At 45.5% G+C, this 19599-nt stretch overlaps 1 protein-coding gene across 1 annotated transcript; it reads left to right on the top strand.

Annotated features, from left to right (window-relative positions):
- Positions 1–202: 202 nt before the first annotated feature.
- On the top strand, positions 203–5957 carry LOC135542657 (apical junction molecule-like). Its single transcript, XM_064969771.1, has 4 exons — positions 203–350; positions 1345–1555; positions 3400–4542; positions 4924–5957. The coding sequence occupies exons 2-4, from the start codon at positions 1370–1372 to the stop codon at positions 5638–5640; spliced, it is 2046 nt and encodes a 681-aa protein (XP_064825843.1). The 5' UTR covers positions 203–350; positions 1345–1369; the 3' UTR covers positions 5641–5957.
- Positions 5958–19599: the final 13642 nt, after the last annotated feature.

Raw genomic sequence — 19599 nt, 5'->3', positions numbered from 1 at the left:
AAATACTCAATCAATCATCTACCTTAGACCCACAACAATTCTATATACTATATTTAAATTGTTTTTAAATAATGTTTAAACTTATATATATGGATTCAATGTAAATATCAGTTATGACTGTGCTGCATAGGCTAAAAAAGTGAATTGTTCCAGCATTTGACTACACATGAGAGCTTCTGTGGGTAGTCATGGCAATGAGGCCTTCATTGTGACATCACAAGATTCTGATTCTGGGAGGTTAGCTGTTGTACAGACAAACAGAACAGTGTAAAGGTACTGATTCAACTAACTACTGACAGATTATTAATGTCCAATTTCATTAGAGAGAGAACACGCTGCTTACTGGAGAGGTAGGTTGTAATATAACTTACTGTATAACTATGTTTCTGTAGAATAACTACTTTTCAAATTACTTGTGTACTTACATGACCTTTTATTTAGGCCTAACATGCAATCATGGTGACAAGTGAAACTGTTGACGAGAGACAGTTTGTTTGAATCCAATTTCTGTGAGAAAATGGTTCATCCTGACACCTGAGATGACATGTTAGTTGTTATAGTGAGTCAGACTAATGGCAAATGCATTATATTGATGAAAGAAAACCCTCTCTCTGTGTTAATAACAACTGATATTGTCATCAATTATCTGAATAAATATGTACCAAAGGGAAGGTTATGTAAAAAAACAAGTCGACCTTCCTAATTTGTAGTTGCTAAATTGCTAATGAAAATCAGTTTTTCTTAAATGAATGGTCATCCATTTCAAATGGTTGAATTGATAGACCTCTTTGCATGAAGGTGCACACAGGGGCACTCAAAGAGAAGACTGGAGTGTTTACCTCCTTGTTTTATACAATATATGAAACTGTACAGTAAGTTAGGTCCTGCATGGATACAGAGTCATTTTCTACCCCAAACCTTTTTTGAATGATATGATATAAGTGATTAGTGTGTTTTGTGTAAACCAGGCCCAATATGGAGTGGGGGGTGGATAGGGCTCAGTAGTAACGTACAGAGGGAGAATGAAGTTTTCTTTTTAAAGTCTGTGTTGTGCCTTGTCATCTCCAATGGCAACGCCTTGCATCACAATGATGATGTCATAAGGATATTGTGTACATAATGATAGGAAAGGCAAAATTGTGATTAATTTGAACTTGGTCGAGTTTCCAGTTGCCAACTTTTGACTAGTAATTCAGATAGGCCTATTGCGTAATCATCTCTGGATCAGGATTGTCACTTGCTTCATTGTCAGTAAATGGGAAGAAAATGTGTGCACATTGTAAAGAGATGCATTATTCTTTGGTGAGCAACACGCCACTTACGACAACGTTATGTATTTTTCAGAGTTATTGTTAGCTAGGAGGAAGACATGGAGGGTTCAACGCTGACACAGAGGAGGGCTGAGTGTCAGTTGAAGGAAAGTGAGATCCAGACAGACTACATGATGGAGCTGGGATCCAGGTTGGCTCTGGTGAGACAGATCCAGAGGGAGCAGGAGAAGGAGATGAAGAGGATTTGGTTTGAGACGAGGAAAATGCCAAGCCTGATTGAGGAGGTAACAAGACCAACTTTGACAAAGTTGACTAGAGTTCTATTGAACAATATTGATTAAAGCAAATACATGTCAATATACGGGCAAAATGTGCGATATGCCATGAATTGTAAACTAACAATATTTTGTCTGACATCTTTCTTGTGTTGTATCGGGTCTGTCTCTCTGTTTAGGTATAGTTATGGACATAGTCCTCAGTTCTTATGGTTGTCTTAAATAAATAAAAATAACTAGACCAAGCGATCTCTCGTAGACCTTCATATCAGGATTATATGGTTGTCCCACCTAGTTACCTTAAGTTGAATGCACTAACTGTAAGTCGTTCTGGATAAAAGCATCTGCAAGATGTCTAAAATGTCAAATGTTATACTGGGTGTGGGGCATGTATTTTTACAATTAGTTGACCCATTGGCTAGAAGACTCAGGGTTGGTAAAGACTGGTGCATAGCATCTGAGAGGACACTAGATATATACAGTGCCTTTGGAAAGAATTCGGACACCTTGACTTTTTCTACCTTATTTTACGTAATAGCCTTATTTTAAAATTGATTGAATATATGCAAATTCTCAGCAATCTACAAACAATACCCCATATTGACAAAGCAAATACAGGTTTTTAGAAATGTTGAAATATCTTTTTTACGTAAGTCTTCAGACCCTTTGCTATGAGACTGGAAATTAGCTCATGTTCATCCTGTTTCCACTGATCATCCTTGAGATGTTTCTGCAACATGACTGGAATCCACCAGTTGTATTTTCAACTGATTGGACATGATTTGGAAAGGCACACACCTGTCTATATAAGGTCCCACAGTTTACAGTTCATGTCAGAGCAAACAACAAACCTGAGGTTGAAGGAATTCTCCGTAGAGCTCCAAAACAGGATTGTGTCGAGGCACAGATCTGGGGAAGGGTACAAAACCTCTCCTCAACATTGAAGGTCCCCAAGAACGCACTGTTCTCAATGATTCTTAAATGGAAGATGTTTGGAAACACCAAGACTCTTCCTAGAGCTGGCCGCCCAGCCAAACTGAGCAATCGGGGGAGAAGGGCCTTGGTCAGGGAGGTGACCAAGAACCAGATGGTGACTCTGACAGAGCTCTAGAGTTCCTCTGTGGAGATGGGAGGACCTTCCAGAAGGACAACCATCTCTGCAGCACTCCATCAATCAGGCCATTAAGGTAGAGTGGCCAGATGGAAACTACTCCTCAGTAGAAGACACATGACAGCCTGTCTGAAGTCTCTCAGACCATGAGAAACAAGATGCTCTGGTCTGATGAAATCAAGATTGACCTCTTTTGCCCCAATGCCAAGGGTCACATCTGGAGTAAATCTGCCACCACCCCTTCGGTGAAGCATGGTGGTGGCAGCATCATGCTGTGGGGATGTTTTTCCATTACAGGGAATGGGAGACTAGTCAGGATCTAGGCAAAGATGAACAGAGCAAAGTACAGAGAAATCCTTGATGACAACCTGCTCCAGAACAATCAGGACATCAGAGTGTGGTGAAGAGTCACCTTCCAACAGAACAATTACCCTATGTACATAGCCAAGACAACGCAGAAGTTTCTTCGGGACAAGTCTCTGAATGTCCTTTATTGGCCCATCCAGAGACTGGACTTGTACCGGATCGAACATCTCTGGAGAGACCGGAAAATAGCTGTGCAGAAAATCTCCCCATCCAACCTAACTTGGATTCTCCTAACAAAATGTGGAAAAAGTGAAGGGGTCTGAATACTTTCCGAAGGCACTGTATATGTGATGTATAAGTAAATAGCGTTGACTCATAAAGTCTGTATGTCGTGAATGTGATCACTTTCAACATGTCTGTTTCTTTTCTCCCACAGAATGTGAGAGATGTGACCAACCGTCCACTCACTGAGTTCATGGCTCCCTGTATTGACTCCCTCCCACCGCTGGCTTTCACCAATCGGAGGCCTATACCAACCATGTTGCAACCCCCCTCTCCATTGGCCATACGCACTCAGGATGCACAGCGGTTCATTGTATTTTCATACTTTGTCCCTGCTGAGTGCCCAGTTGCTACAGAGGCCACAGCAGATGTATCTACTCGTAAAAGAGAGGACTTATTGACAGATACACATCTTTCCTCAAAGCTGCATCGATACCTGCCACACTTTTATAACGATGACTCCATTCCACCACAGCAGACAGTAGAGGGAACCACTGAGGTCTCAGTAAAGGAAGAGGACAGATTCTATCCTTTCTCCCTCCCACCACTGGCTCAGCGGTTCGTTGGCAATTCATTCATTGTCCCGGAAACCTCCCAGCCTGCTGTTTGTGCCACAGGGTGCCGAATTGCCAAAGAGGCCACTGAGGACACAGCCACTGTCAAGAGAGAGAACCGATGGGCAGCCCATCTCTTTGACATTGACTACAAACTGCCAGAGGAGGCAGTAGAGGGAACCAACAAGTGTCCAGTCGCCAGTGAATCTGCCGCTTCCGTGTCCGCTGTCCTCCAAGAGGAGTTTTCAGCTGATAAGAGTCTTCCTGCACCCACAGCACGGCCTCTAAGGCTGCCCTGCACCCACAGCATGGACCACAAACAGCTATGGGAGAAAGTTGAGGACAACACAGAGTTCTCAGTAGACAAAGAAGCAACTGTTGCCATTTACACTTGGGAAGATAAAAGTCCTTCAGTTCTGGCATGCATCCACAACAACAACGACCACCAACTGCCAGAGGAGACAGTTGAGGACAACACAGAGTGCTCAGTTGACACCGAGGCAAGTGCAGTTGCACCCACTGTCAAGAGAGAGGAACTGACAGGTGATAAAAGCCCTGTCCGAGCAATTCCTCCTATCCTGGGATGCATCCATGACAAGGACCACAAGGAGCCAGAGCAGAAAGTGAAGGGCCCTAGTGAAGAGGTGGATCTCTGCCCTCACACTCACCAGCTGGACCCAGATGTTAACCCAGATGCAACCCGCAATGATGAACCCAGGACCTGGACCCTGGAAGAGGCAAAGGTAGGTGTCCTATTTTACACTACAACTTTACAGGTATGGGGGTCAGTTCCATTTCAATTCAAAGCATTGAAGAGAATTGGAATTTTAGAGTTCTTCTTGAATTGACTGGAATTGACCCCAACCTTGCGGCTCTTTGCTCATAGTATGAAACATCACCCCTCACTAGAGTTAACATTTGTATTACTTTTAGTATGGACCCAGGAAGAACATCTATGGGTATTGTAAAATATAATGGGAATACAAAAAAAACAAGGGACCTTAATTACTGTCCTCCAAATTGTGTGCCCCATGAGGTCATCATTGTATGTCGATCACTCAAATGTGCATTGAATGTGACACATTGGAACAATATTACATCTAGAGTCAATGTCTTCCTGTCAGGATTATTGGATAGGCATTGATATTGAGAGTGAAGAGAGGAGCGTCAAGGAGGAGGTGAGACAGAGGGAGGGATTGAAGCGTGAGGCGGACTGTGCCCATTCCAAGAGCTCCAATGGGATGGCTTCATCAGAGAGAGCAGAGACCATCCTTGGAAGACTGGGCTTTCTGGTCATGAACCACATGCAGAAAATCCCATTTTTGAAGATGAAGGAAAAAGAGAAAAATAAGAAACTGCATAAGAAGTTGAAAGATGATGAGAAAGAGAGAAAGGAGAAGAAAAACAAGGAGGAGGAGAACAAAAAGAGGGAGAAGAAAGAGATGAATGAGAGAGAGAAAGAGCAGAAGAAAGTCATGAAGGCTGAGAAAAAGAGGGAGAAGTTAGAACAGAAAAAGAGAGAGAAGGAAAGAAAAGAGAAGGAAAAGGCAGAGAAAAAGAGGTTAGAGGGGCTGATGAAGATACATAATGACATGATGAAAGACAGGATTAAGAAAGAGAAGAAGTGTTCTGAGGAGCTGAAAAAGAGAGAGAAAGCTCAAGCTGAGTTCTTGGAGATGGAGAGAAAGATTCAAGAAAAGGAGGAGAAGAAGAGAGAAAAGAGGAGGAAAGAGGAGAGGAAGAGACTAGAGAAGAAGAAAAAGAGGGAGCCAGCTGGATGTGGAACTGAGAGGGTGATAGAAGAGCAGGGGAAGGATGAAAGCTTGAAGATGGATGAGTAGACTGGGTATTAGAGAGAGAGAGCAGGGCGGGATACTGTATTTTTGCATGCAATGAAAAATGCAATAAATAAAATCTATAAAAAAGGTTTACTCTCTGTTTGATTTTTGTCAAGGCATACTGTATAACACAGTTTAAACACACAATGTTTACATTTCACAAATCTGGGGAGTGTTGCACTGTTAAAATGTTGAATTCCAAATCTACCCGATGGAGCGGAGCGGTGCTGAGATGAGGAGGTGGAGGGTAGAGAGGAATAAGATTGAGTGGAACATGATAGAGAGGAATATGATATAGAGGTATATGATAGAGAGGAATATGATAGAGGGAAGATGATACAGGGGAATATGATAGAGAGGAATATGATAGAGAGGAATATGATAGAGAGGAATATGATAGAGAGGAATATGATAGAGAGGAATATGATAGAGAGGAATATGATAGAGGAATATGATAGAGAAATATGATAGAATATGATAGAAGAATATGGAATATGATAGAGAGGAATATGATATAGGAATATGATAGAGGGGAATATGATAGAGGGAATATGATAGAGAGGAATATGATAGAGAATATGATAGAGAGGTAATATGATAGATGAATATGCTAGGGAATATGATATTAGAGGAATATGATAGAGAGGTAATGATAAGAGGAATTGATATAGGGGAATATGATAGAAATATGATAAAATTAATATGATGAGGGAATATGATAGAAAATATGATGAAGGACAAATATGATAGAGGGAGATGATGACAGGGACAACACTACATAAGATAATATGCTAGAGAGGAATATATATTTAATTATTTGATTTCATTAAACATTTATTTAACTCGGGCAAAACAGTTAAGAACAAATTGAAACAATGAAGGTAGGGACAAAATAAAAGCCTTCTAGAGGGGATGGGGGCTATGATAAACATATAAATATAGACAAAACATGATAGACATACAACAAGAGTGACAACACAACACTACATAATGATAGACCCAACACGACAACATACCACGGCAGCAACACATGACAACAACATGGAGGCAACAACATGTTAGCAGAACAAAACAGGGCACAAACATTGTAGGGCACAGAAAACAGCAAGAAACACAAGAAGGTAGGGACAACAATACATCACTCAAAGAGCCATAGAAATATGATAGAGGTACATGATAGAGGGGATATCACTGACATGATAGAGGGACAGAATATATTATATAGAATGTAATAAGAGGGGATGATAGTCATAATACATGATAGAGTGGAATATGACAGAGGGAATATGATAGAGGGGAATATAATTGAATGGAATATGACAGAGGGGAATATGACAGGGGAATATGATAGAGGGAATATGATAGAATAATAGAGGGAATATGATAGAATATGATATGATATTTAGGAATATGAATATGATAGAGGGAAATGATAGAGGGAATATGATAGAGAGATAGGGAATGATTGAGAGGGGAATATGATATATGATAGAGAGGAATTTGACAGTGGGGAAAATGAAAGAGAGAATATGAAGTATAATACATGTGATAGAATGTAATATGATATTTAAGGAATATGATAGACAGGAATATGATAGAGAGGGAAATGATAGAGGGAATATGATAGAGAGGGGAATGAGAGGAATATGATATAGGGGAATATGATGGAGGGGAACATGATATAGAGAAATATAAAAGAGAGGAATATGATAGAGGGAATATGATATGATAGGGGAATATGTGTCACTCCTGCTCACCTCTGTCGTTACCTTCCCCATATCCGTTGGGTTCCCCTCTCTGTTCCCTGTTTCTGCATTGAAAGTCATCTGTCCTTGTTTACCAGTGTGCTGAAGCTGTTCCTGTCTTGTTCTATGTCTGTTCCCCATTTAAATGTTTAACTCCCAGTACCTAATTTATGATAGAGATGATTATGATAGAGGGAATATGATAGAGGGTGTCACAACTTCCGCCAAAGTTTACTCCTCTGCCTGTTTGGTCGGGGCTCGGCAGTCGTCTTCACCGGCCTGCTAGCCACCACCGATCCCTTTTTCGTTTTCTGTTTATTTTGTCTTATTAGTTGCACCTGTGTCTATTTGTGTTTGCTTGATAGATTTCCTTATTTAAAGTTAGTATACCCGCTCTTGTTTTGTGCGGGATTATTCTTGTGTTATGTTTGTGTGTTATTAGGTGTGTTCGTGCTCTGGACCTGGTACCCTGTGTTTTGGGTTGGTCCATATTTTTCCGCACCATGTGTTGTGGGCATTGCTTTCGAATTAAAGTGCACTTCTTCCTGTGGAACTCTCTGCTCTCTGCGCCTGATTCTTCCTCACACACCTAGTCCCTCGTGACAGACTCCCGCACCCCGTGATTGGAATCAGCAGAAGCAGCCGCACCTCCTATCCCATCGATGGAGGAGAGGGTCCTCCATCACACCAGCATTCTCCACCGAATAGGATCGCCGGAGGATCTGATGATGGAGAGGATGGACCGATGGGAGAGGAGTGGCCTTCCTACCTCATCTCCAGCACCCCTCCACCAGCACCTCCTTCCCCTGCTACAGCATCCAGCTCCGGGGCTCTGCGACTGGCGCTCTCTAGGGAGTATGATGGGACGGCGGCTGGGTGTCAGGGGTTCCTCCTCCAACTAGAACTATACCTGGTGACCGTCCATCCTACTCCCTCAGGGGAGGAGAACGGGAGCGTCCTCGTCTCCTGTCTGACTAGGATGAGCCCTGGAGTGGACAAACGCAGTGTGGAATGGCCCAGGCTCGGCGAGGGATCACTACCGTCTATTTGTCTGGACAACCTGCTGGCTGCCTGCGGGCATCTGGAACAGGCCCTGTTGTTTCCACCCCCAGGTCCTCCTGCTCCCATCCCCATGGAGTTAGGGGGGGCTGCATCGAGGGGGACCCGGAGGAGGAGTTTCCTCCTGCACCAGTTGTGGTCGGCGAGGACACACGGCCGACCGGTGCTGGAGGAACTCGGCTGGGAGTCGTGGGGGCAGGCGGAGCACTACTCGGTCACCCCAGGTGAGTCAGCACAAGGTGACTCACCCAGAGCTTCCTGTCGGTCATATGTTTGTGTTAACCTCTTTTCCTGGGTTTTCTCGCTCTCTACAGCATAAGGCGCTAGTCGATTCAGGCGCAGCTGGGAACTTCATGGATCGTGGGCTCGCGTTAAGGCTAGGGATTCCCCTGGTGTCGTTAGACCTACCTTTCCCCTTGCACTCCTTAGATAGCCGACCATTTGGGTCAGGAGTGGTCAGGGAGGCCATGGTGCCACTGGACATGGTAACGCAGGGGGGTCATAAGGAGCAGATTAGTCTGTTCCTTATCGATTCACCTGCGTTTCCAGTGGTGTTGGGAATTCCCTGGCTAGCTCATCAGAACCCGGTGATTTCCTGGCGACAGGGGGCTCTTAGAGGGTGGTCAGAGGAGTGTTCAGGCAGGTGTATAGGAGTTTCCGTTGGTGCGACTACGGTGGAGAGTCCAGACCAGGTTTCCACCGTGCGCATTCCCTCTGAATATGCCGATTTGGCTATCGCCTTCAGGAAGAGGAAGGCGACCCAATTACCACCCCATCGTCGAGGGGACTGCGTGATAGACCTCCTGGAGAACGCTGCACTTCCAAGGAGTCACGTGTACCCATTGTCCCAGGAGGAGACGGTAGCTATGGAGACATATGTTACTGAATCGCTAGGATAGGGGTACATTCGGCCCTTCGCATCACCCGTCTCCTCAAGCTTCTTTTTTTGTGAAAAAGAAGGAGGGAGGTCTGAGCCCGTGCATTGATTATCGAGGTCTAAATTCTATCACAGTGGAGTTTAGTTACCCACTACCTCTCATCGCTACGGCGGTGGAATCATTTCACGGGACGCGCTTCTTCACAAAACTGGACCTGAGGACTGCGTATAATCTGGTGCATATCCGGGGAAGGAATGAGTGGAAAACCGCATTTAGTACTACATCTGGCCATTCTCAGTACCGCATCATTCCATATGGGTTGAAGAATGCTCTAGCCGTCTTCCAATCCTTCGTAGACGAGATTCTCCGAGACCTGCCCGGGCAGGGAGTGGTAGTGTACATCGATGACATCCTGATCTATTCTGCCACACGCGCGGCGCAAGTGTCTCTGGTGCGTAAGGTACTTGGGCGACTGCTGGAGCATGACCTGTATGTCAAGGCCGAGAAATGTGTGTTCTTCAAACAGGCCGTTTCCTTCCTGGGTTATCGTATTTCTACCTCCGGGGTGGTGATGGAGTGTGACTGCGTTACAGCCGTGCGTAATTGGCTGACTCCGACCACGGTGAAAGAGGTGCAGCGGTTTTTAGGGATTGCCAATTACTACACAACTCCTGGGTTTTGTTCAGGTGGCTACTCCCATTACCTCACTGCTGAAGGGAGGACCGGTGCGCTTGCGTTGGTCAGCAGAGGCGAGCAGAGCTTTCAGTCGTCTGAAGGAGCTGTTCACCAATGTGCCCGTGTTGGCGTATCAGGACCCCTCTTTAGCGTTCATAGTGCAGGTGGACGCGTCCGAGGCTGGGGTCGGGGCCATGCTGTCCCAGCGCTCGGGCGTGCCACCAAAGCTCCGGCCTTGTGCCTTCTTTTCGTGGAAGCTCGGTCCGGCGGAGTGAAACTATGATGTGGGGGACCAGGAGTTCTTAGCTGTAGTCAAGGTACTGAAGGTGTGGAGACATTGGCTTGAGGGGGCTAAGCACCCTTTTCTCATCTGGACTGACCATCGTACTCTCGAGTATATCCGAGCAGCGAGGAGACTGAATCCGCGTCAGGCTAGGTGGGCCATGTTCTTTACCCGGTTTCGTTTCACCATCTCGTACTGGCCAGGCTCCCAAAAGACGAAAGCCGACGCGCTGTCCCGTCTCTATGATACCGAAGAGTGGTCCGTCGAGCCGACCCCATCCTTCCACCTTCATGTCTCGTTGCACCGGTAGTATGGGAGGTGGACGCGGAGATAGAGAAGTCATCACGGTTAGAGCCGGCCCTCCCTCAGTGTCCAGCAGGGCCTCAGTACGTGCCGAGGGGGGTCCGTGATAAGCTAATCCGTTGGGCTCATAGAGGACAGTGCGGAGTCTTAGGGGGGAGATACAGGTGGCCCACGTTGGCTAAGGACGTGAGATTTTATGTCTCCTCCTGCTCGGTGTGAGTTCAGAGCAAGGCTCCTCGACACTTGCCTAGAGGGAAGTTACAGCCCTTCCCCGTTCCACAACGGCCGTGGACCCACTTATCGGTGGACTTCCTCACCGACCGTTGTGTCGTTGTGGATCGGTTGTCTAAGTCCTGCCGTCTCATCCCATTGCCCGGTCTCCCTACAGCCCTGCAGACTGCGGAGGCCCTGTTTCCCCATGTCTTCCACCCCGAGAGTAATGGGCTGGTGGAGCGAGTAAACCAGGATGTAGGCAGGGTTCTGCTGTTATATGGCCGGGACCGGCCAGGTGAGTGGGTGAGGTATGTTCCTTGGGCTGAGCTCGCTCAGAACTCCTTCCGCCACTCCTCAACGAACATGTCCCCTCTTCAGTGTGTGTTGGGCTACCAGCCGGTCCTGGCCCCATGGCATCAGAGCCAGACCGAGGATCCTAAGGTAGAGGATTGGGTACAGCACTCAAAGGACACCTGGAAAGCCGTCCAGGATTCGCTGAGACTGGCGGGGGGACGGCAGAAGAAGAGCGCTGACCAGCACCGCAGTGATGCCCCCGTGTTCGCACTGGGGGACCGGGTCTGGCTCTCGACACGAAACCTGCCCCTCCGCCTGCCCTGACGGAAGCTGGGGCAGCAGTGTGTGGGGCCATTTAAAGTCCCGAGGAGAATAAACAAGGTGTGTTTCAGGTTACAACTTCCTACGTATTATCATATTAACCCTTTGTTTCATGTGTCTCTCCTCGGGCTGGTGGTGGCTGGTCCCCTTCAAGAAGGTGAGGTGCCTGAGGTCCCTCCACCCCGTCTGGACATAGAGGGGTCCCCGGCGTACACTGTACATGTCATTCTGGACTAAAGACGCCGGGTGAGGGGCCTACAGTACCTCATGGACTTGGAGGGGTACGGTCCGGAAGAGAGGTGCTGGGTACCGGTGGGGGACATTTTGGACCCTTCACTCCTGAGAGACTTCCACTGCCTCCACCCAGATCGCCCGGCACCTCGCGCTCCGGGTCGCCTTCAAGACCAGTGGCGGCGCGCTGCGGGAGCCGCACGTCAGGGTGGGGGTGGGGGGGTTACTGTCACGGCTTCCGTCGAAGTTGGCTCCTCTGCCTGTTCCGGCGGTGCTCGGCAGTCGTCATCACCGGCCTGCTAGCCACCACCGATCCCTTTTTCGTTTTCTGTTTGTTTTATCTTATTAGTTGCACCTGTGTCTATTTGTGTTTGCTTGATGGGCTTCCTTATTTAAAGTTAGTATACCCGCCCTTGTTTTGTGTGTGATTATTCTTGTGTTACGTTTGTGTGTTATTAGGTGTGTTCGTGCTCTGGTCCTGGTACCCTGTGTTTTGAGTTGGTCCATATTTTTCCGCGCCCTGTGTTGTGGGCATTGTTTTTGGTCCCGAATTGAAGTGCACTTCTTCCTGTGGAACTCTGCTCTCTGCGCCTGATTCTTCCTCACACACCTAGTCCCTCGTGACAGAGAGGAATATGATAGAGGGGATTATGATGTATAGTAAAAATGATAGAGGGTAGTATGATAGAAGGAATTTGATAGAGCGGAAAATCAAAGAGAGGAATATGATAGAGGGGAAATGATAGAGAGGAATGTGATCGAGTTTAATATGATATTTGATGAATATGATAGAGGCATTATGATAGAGGGAAAATGTTGGAGAGGAATATGATAGAGGGGAATTTGATAGGTAGCAGGACACATATTCCCTCTATCTTCCCCCATGTCTGTCGAGGGCACCAAGCTCCCCAGCATTGATCGCTTCTGTCATCATCATTACTCACACCTGCCTTCCCCCATCCTGCGGGTCAGCGATTATTGTTCTCACCTGGACTCAATCACCTCTATCATTACCTTCCCCACTTCTGTATCTGTCGGGTTCCCCTCTTTATTCCCTCTTTCTGCATTGAAAGTCATCTGTCCTTGTTTACCAGTGTGCTGAAGCTGTTCCTGTATTGTTCTATGTCTGTTCACAACTAAATATTTGACTCCCCGTACCTGCTTCTCTTCTCCGGCGTCGGTCCTTAAATTATGATGGAGATGAACATCATAGAGAGGGATACTATAGAGTATATGGGTTTTGTTCAACATGTCTCTGGACCCACTCACTGTCACAGTCATACTCTGGACCTAGTTTTGTCCCATGGAATAAATGTTGTGGATCTTAATGTTTTTCCTCATAATCCTGGACTATCGGACCACCATTTTATTACGTTTGCAATTGCAACAAATAATCTGCTCAGACCCCAACAGTCGTGCTATAAAAGCTTCCAGAAAATTGGAACGGAAATGGCGCCACACCAAACTGGAAGTCTTCCGACTCGCTTGGAAAGACAGTACCGTGCAGTACCGAAGAGCCCTTACTGCTGCTCGATCATCCTATTTTTCTAACTTAATTGAGGAAAATAAGAACAATCCGACATTCCTTTTTGATACTGTCGCAAAGCTAACTAAAAAGCAGCATTCAGAAGAGAGGATGGCTTTCACTTCAGCAGTGATAAATTCCTGAACTTCTTTGAGGAAAAGGTCATGATTATTAGAAAGCAAATTACAGACTCTTTAATAAATCTGCGTATTCCTTCAAAGCTCAGTTGTCCTGAGTCTGCACAACTCTGCCAGGACCTGGGATCAAGAGAGATGCTCAAGTGTTTTAGTACTATATCTCTTGACACAATGATGAAAATAATCATGTCCTCTAAACCTTCAAGATGCATACTGGACCCTATTCCAACTAAACTACTGAAAGAGCTGCTTCCTGTGCTTGGCCCTCGTATGTTGAACATAATAAACGGCTCTATATCCACCGGATGTGTACCAAACTCACTAAAAGTGGCAGTAATAAAGCCTCTCTTGAAAAAGCCAAACCTTGACCCAGAAAATATAAAAAACTATCGACCTATATCGAATCTTCCATTCCTCTCAAAAATGTTCGAAAAGGCTGTTGCGCAGCAACTCACTGCCTTCCTGAAGACAAACAATGTATACGAAATGCTTCAGTCTGGTTTTAGACCCCATCATAGCACTGAGACTGCATTTGTGAAGGTGGTAAATGACCTTTTAATGGCATCAGACCGAGGCTCTGCATCTGTCCTCGTGCTCCTAGACCTTAGTGCTGCTTTTGATACCATCGATCACCAAATTCTTTTGGAGAGATTGGAAACCCAAATTGGTCTACACGGACAAGTTCTGGCCTGGGTAGATCTTATCTGTCGGAAAGATATCAGTTTGTCTCTGTGAATGGTTTGTCCTCTGACAAAACAACTGTAAATTACGGTGTTCCTCAAGGTTCCGTTTTAGGACCACTATTGTTTTCACTATGTATTTTACCTCTTGGGGATGTCATTCGAAAACATAATGTTAACTTTCACTGCTTTGCGGATGACACACAGCTGTACATTTCAATGAAACATGGTGAAGCCCCAAAATTGCCCTCGCTAGAAGCGTGTGTTTCAGACATAAGTAAGTGGATGGCTGCAAACTTTTTACTTTTAAACTCAGACAAACAGAGATGCTTGTTCTAGGTCCCAAGAAACAAAGAGATCTTCTGTAGAATCTGACAATTAATCTTAATGGTTGTACAGTAGTCTCAAATAAAACTGTGAAGGACCTCGGCGTTACTCTGGACCCTGATCTCTCTTTTGAAGAACATATCAAGACCATTTCAAGGACAGCTTTTTTCGATCTACGTAACATTGCAAAAATCAGAAACTTTCTGTCCAAAAATGATGCAGAAAGATTAATTCATGCTTTTGTCACTTCTAGGTTAAACTACTGCAATGCTCTACTTTCCGGCTTCCCGGATAAAGCACTAAATAAACTTCAGTTAGTGCTAAATACGGCTGCTAGAATCCTGACTAGAACCAAAAAATTTGATCATATTATTCCAGTGCTAGCCTCCCTACACTGGTTTCCTGTCAAGGCAAGGACTGATTTCAAGGTTTTACTGCTAACCTACAAAGCATTACATGGGCTTGCTCCGACCTATCTCTATGATTTGGTCCTGCCATACATACCTACACATACGCTACGGTCACATGACGCAGGCCTCCTAATTGTCCCTAGAATTTCTAAGCAAACAGCTGGAGGAAGGGCTTTCTCCTATAGAGCTCCATTTTTATGGAATGGTCTGCCGACCCATGTAAGAGACACAAACTCGGTCTCAACCTTTATGTCTTTACTGAGACTCATCTCTTCAGTGGATCATATGATTGAAGTGTAGTCTGGCCCAGGAGTGGGAAGGTGAACGGAAAGGCTCTGGAGCAACGAACCGCTCTTGCTGTCTCTGCCTTGCCGGTTACCCTCTATCCACTGGGATTCTCTGCCTCTAACCCTATTACAGGGGCTGAGTCACTGGCTTACTGGGGCTCTTCCATGCCGTCCCTAGAAGGGGTGCGTCACTTGAGTGGGTTGAGTCACTGATGTGATCTTCCTGTCTGGGTTGGCGCCCCCCCCTTGGGCTATGCCGTGGAGGAGATCTTTGTGGGCTATACTCGGCCTTGTCTCAGGATGGTAAGTTGGTGGTTGAAGAAATCCCTCTATTGGTGTGGGGGCTGTGCTTTGGCAAAGTGGGTGGGGTTATATCCTCCTGTTTGGCCCAGTCCGGGGGTGTCCTATGATGGGGCCACAGTGTCTCCTGACCCCTCCTGTCTCAGCCTCCAGTATTTATACTGCAGAATTTATGTGTCGGGGGGCGAGTGTCAGTTTGTTATATCTGGAGTACTTCTCCTGTCCTATTCGGTGTCATGGGTGAATTTAGGTGTGCTCTCTCTAATTCTCTCTTTCTCTCTTTCTTTCACTCTCTCGGAGGACCTGAGCCCTAGGACCATGCCTCAGGACTACCTGACATGATGACTCCTTGCTGTCCCCAGTCCACCTGGCCGTGCTGCTGCTCCAGTTTCAACTGTTCTGCCATATTATAATTGGACCATGCTGGTCATTTATGAACATTTGAACATCTTGGCCATGTTCTGTTATAATCTCCACCCGGCACAGCCAGAAGAGGACTGGCCACCCCACATAGCCTGGTTCCTCTCTAGGTTTCTTCCTAGGTTTTGGCCTTTCTAGGGAGTTTTTCCAAGCCACCGTGCTTCTACACCTACATTGCTTGCTGTTTGGGGTTTTAGGCTGGGTTTCTGTACAGCACTTTGAGATATCAGCTGATGTACAAAGGGCTATATAAATAAATTTGATTTGAGGATATACACTGCTAAAGAAAATAAAGAGAACACTAAAATAACACATCCTAGATATGAATGAATGAAATATTCTTATTAAATACTTTTTTCTTTACATAGTTGAATGTGCTGACAACAAATTCACACAAAAATTATCAATGGAAATCAAATTTATCAACTCATGGAGGTCTGGATTCGGAGTCACACTCAAAATTAAAGTGGAAAACCACATTACAGGCTGATCCAACTTTGATGTAATGTCCTTAAAACAAGTCAAAATGAGGCTCAGTAGTGTGTGTGGCCTCCATGTGCCTGTATGACCTCCCTACAATGCCTGGGCATGCTCCTGATGAGGTGGTGGATGGTCTCCAGAGGGATCTCCTCCCAGACCTGGACTAAAGCATCCGCCAACTCCTGGACAGTCTGTGGTGCAACGTGGCTTTGGTGGATGGAGCGAGACATGATGTCCCAGATGTGCTCAATTGGATTCAGGTCTGGGGAACGGGCGGGCCAGTCCATAGCATCAATGCCTTCCTCTAGCAGGAACTGCTGACACACTCCAGCCACATGAGGTCTAGCATTGTCTTGCATTAGGAGGAACCCAGGGCCAACCGCACCAGCATATGGTCTCACAAGGGGTCTGAGGATCTCATCTCGGTACCTAATGGCAGTCAGGCTACCTCTGGCGAGCACATGGAGGGCTGTGCGGCCCCCCAAAGAAATGCCACCCCACACCATGACTGACCCACCGCCAAACCGGTCATGCTGGAGGATGTTGCAGGCAGCAGAACGTTCTCCATGGCGTCTCCAGACTCTGTCACGTCTGTCACATGTGCTCAGTGTGAACCTGCTTTCATCTGTGAAGAGCACAGGGCGCCAGTGGCGAATTTGCCAATCTTGGTGTTATCTGGCAAATGCCAAATGTCCTGCATGGTGTTGGGCTGTAAGCACAACCCCCACCTGTGGACGTCGGGCCCTCATACCACCCTCATGGAGTCTGTTTCTGACCGTTTGAGCAGACACATGCACATTTGTGGCCTGCTGGAGGTCGTTTTGCAGGGCTCTGGCAGTGCTCCTCCTTGCACAAAGGTGGAGGTAGCGGTCCTGCTGCTGGGTTGTTGCCCTCCTACGGCCTCCTCCACGTCCCCTGATGTACTGGCCTGTCTCCTGGTAGCGCCTCCATGCTCTGGACACAACGCTGACAGATACAGAAAACATTGAGGGGAATATGGCGGAAGAAATATGATAGAGCGGAATATGATAGAGGGTAATATGATATATGAGGATAATGATAGAGGGGAATATGATAGAAGGAATATGATAGAGAGGAATATGATGGAAGGGAATATGATAGAGGGAATATGATAGAGGGGAATATGATAGAGGGGAATATGATAGAGGGGAATATGATCGAGAGGAAAATGATAGAGGGAATATAATTCCCAGAATATGATATAGGGGAATATGATGGAAGGGAATATGATAGAGGGGAATATAATGGAAGGGAAAATGATAGAGGGGAATATAATGGAAGGGAATATGATAGAGGGAATATGATATATAAGGAAAATGATAGAGGGGAATATGACAGAAGGAATATGATAGAGAGGAATATGATGGAAGGGAATATGATAGAGGGAATATGATAGAGGGGAATATGATAGAGGGGAATATGATCGAGAGGAAAATGATAGAGGGAATATGATAAGTGATGATTTTAGTTTGTATATCTTGGTGGGGCAAAGAAAAGAAAAAATGTTGGATGCATGCCAACAAAATCACTACACAATACAACACTAAACAATACATTAATTGCACTATAACGGTGAAAGATGGTGCCCACATACTGTTAGAGCCTACATAAAGCTGTCCCAACAGCAGAGACCCAACATCAGTACCACTGCTGCACTTGGCTATCAGCAAAGCCTTGTCTGGTAGTGGAATAGTTCATTCATTCGGTGAGGCACATGGTCTGCTAACAGCTTACTTTCTTAGCTACAGTATATATATATCTCTCTGCCATATTACGTCATTAATGTAGCAGCAAACAATACATTTTTGGACTCACCTTGTTGTGCTGTGCTCACTTGAACAGGAAGGTGGCGCGGCTGTCCATCGTGGGAAAATTTTGTCATCAAACCTTGTTATTAAAGTCTGGCATCCTCTGGATTCATGGTGCTTTCAAGAGAACTGGAAACTCAACAACAACAAAAAGCTTGAATCATGATGACGTTAGTGATCTTCAGAACGTAGCTCTAGAATGAGGCCTGAGTTCCGAATGTACAATTCTGAGCTGGATGAAAGTTCAAAACGTATTTTCCCAGTCGTAGCTCATTTTTCCCGAGTTTCCAGATGTCTTGAACTTACTAAAGTCAGATTTTGCCGTTCAGTTGTTTTGAGCGCGGCACAAATAATGCTTCAGTGACAGCATGGCCAATGTTTAATGTTTATGATTTTAAACTAGGAAAAGAGACCCTTAATCTTAGACTTGGGACTACACAGCCACTCCAGTGAATAGCAGGCTAATGATTATATTGCAATGCTTGCAGTTAGCCACTGATTCCTTCCAAACCACTCATTGTTGAGTTTGCGATATCCAACTTAATGTTTATGTCCAATGGCCAATGAGCACCGATACGTTTTATCTATAATTAACAAATCAAAAACCAGATGGGATGGCGGATCGCTGCAGAATGCTGTGGTAGCCATGCCGGTTAAGTGTGCTTGAATTCTAAATAAATCCCAGACAGTGTCACCAGCAAAGCACCTCCATACCATCACACCTCCTCCATGCTTCACGCTGGGAACTACATATGCGGAGATCATCCATTCACCTACTCTGCATCTCACAAAGACACAGCGGTTGGAACCAAAATCTCACATTTGGACTGATCAGACAAATGGACAGATTTCAACTGGTCTAATGTCTATTGCTTGTGTTTCTAGGCCCAAGCAAGTCTCTTCTTAATATTGGTGTCCTTTAGTAGTGGTTTCTTTGCAGAATTTCGACCATGAAGGACTGATTCATGCAGTCTCCTCTGTACAGTTGATGTTGAGATGTGTCTGTTACTTGAACTCTGTGAAGCATTTCTTTGGAATGCAATTTATGAGGCTGGTAACTCTAATGAACGTATCCTCTGCAGCAGAGGTAACTCTGGGTCTTCCTTTCCTGTGGCCGTCCTCATGAGAGCCAGTTTCATCATAGCGCTTGATGGTTCTTCAAATCAAATCAAAGTTTATTTGTCACGTGCGCTGAATACAACAGGTGTTGAGCTTACAGGCTCTAACCAATAGTTCAAGAAAGGTATTAGGTGAATAATAGTTAAGTAAAGAAATAAAACAACAGTAAAAAGACAGTGAAAAATAACAGCGAGGCTATAAAAGTAGCGAGGCTACATACCTGTTAGTCAGGCTGATTGAGGTAGTATGTACATGTAGATATGATTAAAGTGACTGTGCATATATGATGAACAGAGAGTAGCAGAAGCGTAAAATAGGGGTTGACTGGTGGAGGGTGGCGGGACATAATGCAGATAACCTGTTTAGCCAATATGCGAGAGCACTGGTTGGTCGGGCCAATTGAGGAAGTATGTACATGAATGTACATTTAAAGTGACTATGCATAT

This window comes from Oncorhynchus masou, chromosome 6, assembly GCF_036934945.1.
Source record: "Oncorhynchus masou masou isolate Uvic2021 chromosome 6, UVic_Omas_1.1, whole genome shotgun sequence".
Lineage (NCBI taxonomy): Eukaryota > Metazoa > Chordata > Actinopteri > Salmoniformes > Salmonidae > Oncorhynchus > Oncorhynchus masou.
The sequence above is the reverse complement of the archived record's forward strand: the minus strand, read 5'-3'. Positions and strand labels throughout refer to the sequence as shown.

What these genes read in the sequence shown, in the direction of transcription:
- LOC135542657 (XM_064969771.1), top strand. Translation starts at nt 1,370, where the DNA reads ATGGAGGGTTCAACGCTGACACAGAGGAGGGCTGAGTGTCAGTTGAAG. An exon ending in TGCCAAGCCTGATTGAGGAG is followed by an intron (nt 1,556 to 3,399) that starts GTAACAAGACCA and finishes TTTCTCCCACAG; the next exon opens with AATGTGAGAGATGTGACCAA. An exon ending in GGACCCTGGAAGAGGCAAAG is followed by an intron (nt 4,543 to 4,923) that starts GTAGGTGTCCTA and finishes TCTTCCTGTCAG; the next exon opens with GATTATTGGATAGGCATTGA.